Source organism: Callionymus lyra, chromosome 6 (assembly GCF_982586985.1).
Source record: "Callionymus lyra chromosome 6, fCalLyr1.hap1.1, whole genome shotgun sequence".
Classification (NCBI taxonomy): domain Eukaryota; kingdom Metazoa; phylum Chordata; class Actinopteri; order Syngnathiformes; family Callionymidae; genus Callionymus; species Callionymus lyra.
The window spans coordinates 15,410,365-15,418,117 of NC_141823.1; the positions used below are offsets into that span (position 1 = coordinate 15,410,365).

Genomic DNA, 7,753 nt, shown 5'->3' on the forward strand with positions numbered 1-7,753 from the left:
TCACAAGTTATACCAACGAACAAAGGGGATTATACAAATGCCACACAAAGGAGACAAATGTTCACTTTAAATCAGTAGTTATTCAAGATTTATATATTTTTTTAAACTTTTGTCTGCCACTAAAATAATATGTATAAATCTCAGCAGTAAATTTAACAATATAAGTGGCATGAAAATACATAAGTGAAATAGAAACGGAAGACTGAGAAATAAGTAAGTTAAATGGAATAAAATAAAATAAATTAAGAAATCCAGAGTCTCACCAAACCCAAGTAAATTACAGGGGAAGTCATGTAAAAACCCAACTCTCCTGACTCACTCACATGATTCAAATGTTAAAGATGGTTATGCTCAACAAGATTTAATCTCCAGAAAAACAAAATGTTTTCAGTGCTTAAGCACATTTTCTGTGTAAATATGTCAATGAAAAGAGAGTTTTGTACAAACAAACACATACCAATGAGTACAATAGAGGTCCACGATGTATTTAAGAATCAATTAAATTAACACATTAGTTGCCCTCTCAATAAGCACAAAGCAATCATGAAATAAATTTAAATTCAGTAATAAACTAAGGAAAGTAAAAAAAATATTACTTAAACAAACTATTATAATATAAATATAACAAAGCTAAATGATGCATTATATTTTTATGGCAAGATAAATTAAAGTATTCTTTTTATTAGTAGATCAAAGTGCAATAAACATCTGAAAAGTACTCCAAGTGAGTATGTTGGAATTAAAATGAACTTGAGAAACCTAAAAAACGATTGAAGTGCTCTTTATTATGGACAAGGGAACCGATGCTCTCAATAAACTAACAATAATGCAATAATGTTAATCTCAAATAGTTCTTATACAATACAAAAGGCTTAACTGTCTGTGTCTGTTTGTGTGCGTGTAAGTGCATATGTGCGTGTAGGTGCATGTGTGTGTGTGTGCGTAGGGTTGTGTGTGTGTGTGTGTGTGTTCGTTCTCGTCAAACCAGTCTGACAGGATCAAACATCTCTCCAGTATTCGTTTCTCACTTCCACCGCCCACCTAACCATTTTGTTTGCTTCAATTTCAGCTCGATCTCCACTTCTGTTTCTCCAGAAACAAAGACAAAAACAAAGAATAAATAAACAATCCAGGGGATTTGAAATTTGAAATTTGAAATTTTCTCGTATTGAGCCACAAGCAAAAGTGGTGCAATCAGAAATGTGCGTGTGACTTTAGATGAAACAGGCTCTTCTCAGCCCGGGAGGAGAGGACGAGCAGGAACATGTCAGGTGGGCGGGTCAAGAATGCACCTGGAGAGCGGTGGCGGCTCCCATTGGTCTAGAGCGCTGTCAATCACGAGAAGCGGCGGGCGCACCCCTGCCAGAGCTCATCAGAGTAGAGTCGAGTTTCGATGCTAATGTCCGCCGGTGAGCTCAGGTTCACCCTTTTAAAGTTAAAGTAGACATTAACCAAAGACGGCGAGGTCGTTGAAGCGAGTTTCCAATGATGGAGGGAGCATTTCCAGCCGTGTTCTTGACCTGCCTCAGTGAGTAGAGAGCGTTTCTCTGGACGGGTTCTTCAGGTGCCACACCTGTTTGTGTTCTACCTGCAGGGTTCCACGGGAAATATAACCAGTTTTCTAACTCATATAAGTTCGTTTTTCCCCCCTCGCTTAAAGAAACAAAATGTGTTGTGCCGTTGTTAATACAACGAATCTTTCATGGTTTTATATTTTAAATGAAGAAAATGATTTTCTGCCTTTTAATCGTTTTTTAATGATATGATATAAATCAAGCAACTCCTCGTTAGTTTTTCTCTTAAAAAACCTGGTTGTTGAAGCATTCAAAATGGATGTTTGGATGATCAAATAAAAGCCACATGACTTGAGCTAATGGTACTAGACTAGCAAACAGGTCAAATTGAATCCACTTGTAGATATATGAAGGGGGTTATGGAGGTTGCAAACTAAAGATAAATCCACAATATACAACATGCTTTTACTTGTTGCCTTATATGAGGCCCCTCAACTATTGATAGTATTACAAGTGTTATAGTAATGGGATCAATGGTGAGTCACAAAAAAAGAATGTTCAAAAACTGAGGTCGTAATGTACTTCTAATGAAGCACTTACTTTTAAAATCTAGTGATGTGAAAATAAAACCTATATTCTGTGACATGAATTTAGGCGAGTGGATTTTAACGTATCACAAACTAGGCCAGAGGGTGTGGTCCTAAAAAGTCAGCCGTGTTGTGACAGAAATGAAACGACTTGGCCGACAGACCGACTTCATTTTGTCTTTCAATCCATTCTCATTTCAACTCTCACCCTGGACCTGCTCACGGCTGTAAAAAGCAGATCAAGGAGCCGGCGGCTGCTTATTTTTGCTTTGAAAAATAAAGCAGTTCAGGCTCTTGCAGAGATATTGCATCTTCATTCTGGCTGTGGGAAGACTTAGGTTTTAGAGAAGCAAATCGTACTCACTATGGAAATTGAGTAGGATGGATTTAAGAAAGTAGCTAAATATTGTTGACATGACTCATCGGCAGCAGAACCTGCACACACTTGGGCTCCTGCTTTCATGGCCTTCACCACAAAGAAAAACAAATGTATAGAAAACTGCTGGGTTGACTATCTTCTATTATTGTGTGTGTGTGTGTGTGTGTGTGTGTACAACACATTGTGTCTTGAAGGACCTTCATTAGACTTGGCAAGCAAAACTTGTTAGATGATGGTGGCTAAAATACAATTGCATTCTGTGTTTCAGATTGTATTTATCCTCAGATACTTCTTCTTAAAACCTTATTTGTTTCATTGCATGGAAGTATTTTGACACATGACAGAAATAAAGAACAATCTGAAAAATAAATCTAAGACAATGTGTTTAGTTACATGTTATATATGTTTGTGCTGCAACTGTTTTTAAGGTGGAGCTGGACTCCATTCATCTGACATGCGACTCTGATCTTTACAGTGGCGTCAGTGGTTTCTGCCCTTGAGGTGAAGATACCCGAAACAATTTATGAACATGCAAGAGGAGACAACATCACACTGCCATGTTCCTTTAAATCTAAATTTCCGGCACCACCGATGGTGATCATTTCCTGGTCCCTGGAGGGAACACAGGCTAACGCTAAGGAGGTCAGTCGAACCGTCGCGAGTCATCGTATCAACTGTTGTCACTGTCAACTTTTATCAAATGTAAAAAATTGTTCCGTCTCCCTACTTACCACAGATACTGATCCTCACCCACTATTCCAGCCCTTTACGCACCGACATCAAGTCGATTTATGAGGGCCGCGTGAAGATAGATGTCGACGTCAAGACCGGAAAAGCCAACTTGAAGCTTTCCTCCATCACTTTGGCAGATAACAAGCAGTTTGAATGTCGTGTCATGATCCCCGGAGATGACGAGGGAAAGCCTGCAGCTACTACGCGCTTGGTGGTTCTCGGTAACTTGTCTCTTTTGTTTTGGATTAGTGATAACTGTGTCACAAGTTTGAAGCTTCTTTCTATTGATCAGTTCTCTCATCTTCTTTGTAATTAACACGCACTTGGATTCTATTCTTCAATTTATATTGTTTGAATTAAGTTAAATCACTAAATGGGATTCTATATTGTGATTTAAACCACAACCTTCCTTTGTTAAAAGTCAAACGTATCATGTCAACCATTGTAAACGCCTACAATTTTTTTCCTTAAGTTGAATTATACCATTATAGTCTAGAATTTATTAACATCTCAGGATAACATTTCTTCTTCTTCTTTGTAGTTGCTCCGTCTACACCCATCTGTAAGATCGTGGGAGAAGCGGTTTATGGGCAGGATATCAAGCTGACTTGCCACTCGGAGGAAGGTTCGCCTCCACCGGTCTATAAGTGGAAAAGCAATGACGTCCGGAATCTTCCTCGCGACCCCAGAGCACCAGCCACCAGATCAGAGGAAAGTAAGTGGATCGAAGCACATTCAACATGAAAGTGATTCATCGTTAAGAGTATATGTACTTACAAGAGGGGATATTTTGAGTTGTCAAAGCAGTTGACAAAAAAAGATTAAGCATACACGCATTATAGTATAATGTACAGTACAAATTAAAGAAATGACAATTATGGATAAAAAACGATGATTAAATCAATTGAACCTGAAATGGATTCACTAAAATGAACACGATAATAAATAACATGATAAATGTATCGACAACAACAAACCTTTGTACATACACAGAAGTACATAAGTGAGGGGAGGGAGTTATAAACATTATATATTTTTAAATTAAATAGCCTGACCCCAGTGTGCAGAAAGGAGTGGAGAAATCTCTATAAATCTGTTTTCACGTTGGATGTATTTCAGAACTTCCCAATTTTCTGTTCTCTTTTTTTTTTGTTGGTGTGTTGTAGGTATTTGCCCTTTGATATTGTATGATTCGTTTATCAATCTAGTCGACAACACAAAACCCCAGAGAAGGGAAGATTTCAGTCACAATTCTTTTTACTGTCAATTTTGTCACTTGTGCAGCAAATGGCTCAAAAACTGATGAAGGAATTTCAATGACATTTCTAGGAAATGTCTTCAACTGTCAAATGCTGAACCGGGGACTACATTTTATTGATGAAATAAAGGAAACGTCGTCTACACTTCAGCTGATGAGTTGCTTTTGTGTGCTTTTACTCCAGAGGCAGGCGTCCTCTCACTGTTCAACATAACCAGAGAGACGTCAGGATACTACACATGCACTTCATCCAACAAGATCCGCTCAGCCATGTGCAACATCACCCTCTCGGTCATGCCACGTGAGTCCAGTTCTCTAAACGTATTGTATATAGTTTTTAAAATGCCTAAATACCTGCTTCTTTCTCCCACAACGCAGAATCCATGAATGTGGGCTCGACCGCAGGAATCATCGTTGGGGTGGCGGTCCCTCTGATCATCATCATCATCGTGGTCTACTGCTGCTGCTGCCGCAAGAAGAAGGACAAGCAGGAGGAATATGTCATGGGGTAACGATGTTCTTTAACACACCGTACAATGCAAAAACAGTCGGTTTAATGTCTAAAAAAAAAAGGTTTGTTCAGTTTATATCCTAGAAGAAAGTTTGTTGCTTTTGAAGGTTTATTTTATGTATTCAACTCAACAGAGTTGCATAAAAAACAACAACAACAACTTGGTAAAGGCATGGATTGCACTTAACTTTGAACCTAATCTTCTATAAAGAGCGGCCAGTCACGGTTGGTATAGCAACCACAGACCATCACACTTGTACTGTATATATAAGGGCAGGGTTCAGATACAAGGGAATGGATGAGACAAGAGATCCTCGAATCCTTAAATTGAATCCTTGAGTCTGCTATTTACGTGGTGTTGTTTTTACTTTTTTTCTTACATCATCCTGTGTAGGTAAACCTTTTTAGAGTAATCTTCCATACAACACTGGATGATAACCTTGATTTTTCTTCACAATCTCCCGCTATATATAATTGACTAGCACTGGACTTCCTCACACGACCAACAGAGGGAGCTGATGTCAGAACAGCGCTTTTTTTTCTACTCCGTAGCAAAAAATCCAGGGCCCCTATCACAGGGCTCTGCAGTTGAAAAAAAATCTATATTTAATTGATTGACTAAGAACAGTCGAAGTATTAACTTGCTTCCTAAGTGCTGTAAGGTTTAAATTACAAAAGTCATCTTTTTAAAAATAGTTTTTTGTGCCTGTGGCATATATTTCATTCTCTGAGAGTAAACATAACTTCAATTATTGTTGTAAAATAAAGCATAGGATGAATATTTTGAATGCTGAACAAATGAAACCAACTAACATTTAAAGGAGCAACAAATAAATAGGTTACAAGATCTTCGTGATGTGATCTACTGTTATACTCAACTTGGAAATATTCATAATATATAAGTGAATGTAGTACAGATGCTTGTCCCTGAATAGTTGCAAAGTTTTGTAGCAGTTTTTCTGCAGCAAACATTAAGTCGCCACAACTGACTCACTTGCTCTTCTAGGGTCCAGGAAGACAAAAATCACAGCGAGGCGGTTCGAAATGGCGACAAACGGCGCACCGATGAGGACGAAGAAGCCAGCGTGAGAATGACTTCTGACAGAGACGATCGGTACGCGGATGGAAGTGAAAGCGGGTACCGCGGGGAAGAGCGAGAACGCCGCAGAGACTACGACGACCGACGTAGCGACTACGACGACAGACGTAGCGACTACGACGACCGACGCAGCGACTACGACGACCGCCGCAGAGTCGACAATGACGACCGCCGCCGAGGCAACGACGAACCCCGCAGTGACTATGACGATCGCCCCAGGGAGTACGACGACCGCAGAAGTGATTACACTGAGCCACGAGACCGTAATGATCGCTACGATGAAGAGGCCGACCGTCGCTATGATGAGCCTTACGATGACCGTGATAAACCACCCGTGCCCTCTAACAAGCCCAGGAGAAGAGACTACGAAGACTAAAGTTCCGTGTGAGACGTGCATTAGTAGATCTATTGGTAAAGTCATGAAAAGTCAGTTTCGACGGATTAAGATCTTGGGTTACAATACTTGCGGTGCTAGATGCATGACTTATGTGATGTTTTATGACATTTACATGTTAAGAATCCAGAGATTATATATCGCTTTTACAGCCAGCGATTTCTAGAGAAGGATGAAGTGATCATCCATTTGCTACTTTGCTTTACTCTGACAACCATTTGGTTGAGTTTTTATTCTTTATTTTTTTTAGGAGATCCATGACCTCTAAGAACACTGAGTTCTCAGGAAATGCTGTAATAGAAAAACACATTTTTAACTAAAGTTCCCCTGATCTAAAATGAGATATTTTAGAGTATATATTTTTTCAAAGACAGGAAGATCCATAAATGTTTATTTTCTTCCTAAAATTCCCTTTATTTTCTGTATTTTTTAATACTTATTTTGTCCAGTCCACCTTAATGATCATTTTTAAATGAGCAAAAAGATTTCAGTACTCCTTTGGAATTTTCTTTGGGTTGTTAATCATGCTGTATGATGTGATTTTACTTTAGCTTTTAATGTACATATTTTTGTTCTTTTTATTTTATTACATTTTATCCTGTTGAAATTGTTACATCTTCAAGATATTTGTCTGAGTTAAATCATTTTAGTAGACAAGAACAACTACTAAACAGCACCTCAAGTTTTTTCAATGATAAATATTTGATGAAGTTGGTCTTAACTTAATGTGGTGAACCCACTTGGTTCTTCACACTTTTCATATCAAGTTCTAGCTTCCACAATGTTGGCCGTGTGCCTTGTTGCAGTCATTATCAATTATTTGTTTTTCCATGTTCATAAATCAATAAAGATGAATCTCCATCCATCCATGCATCTTTTTTTTCAGGGAACTTCTTTTCAACAGATCTATTTTCTACACTTTTTGAAAACACATTTTGTAAATGCAAGAATACTTTGGTTCTATAATATTTTTGTCACTTATTTAAAAAAAATGAATTACTACTATGACACCGCTCTGGGTTGTTTTAAAGTTGTTTAAAATATTTCTAAACATCTTCCTTCCTTCCTCTCCTCCGCCTCCCCCCATCGCCGCCAACTTCCATTGTTCAGCTTCCCCTCCCGCTGCGTGAAATCAAAACATCCATACCGGATATGGAATTATTTGCCCTTAAAACTAAACTTTAAACGAACTTTATTTCCGCATATCCGTAAACGGGATCAAATAACACAATTTTGCATGAGCTCATGAAATGGGTGATTTGTAATCAATTAAACTCAC

The 7,753-nt window shown here is 38.4% G+C and overlaps 1 protein-coding gene across 1 annotated transcript; it reads left to right on the plus strand.

The window, feature by feature from the left end:
* Positions 1-1,340: 1,340 nt before the first annotated feature.
* On the plus strand, positions 1,341-7,339 carry gpa33a (glycoprotein A33 (transmembrane), paralog a). Its single transcript, XM_087793864.1, has 7 exons — positions 1,341-1,528; positions 2,956-3,122; positions 3,217-3,433; positions 3,754-3,927; positions 4,655-4,771; positions 4,849-4,978; positions 5,988-7,339. The coding sequence occupies exons 1-7, from the start codon at positions 1,486-1,488 to the stop codon at positions 6,454-6,456; spliced, it is 1,317 nt and encodes a 438-aa protein (XP_087649990.1). The 5' UTR covers positions 1,341-1,485; the 3' UTR covers positions 6,457-7,339.
* Positions 7,340-7,753: the final 414 nt, after the last annotated feature.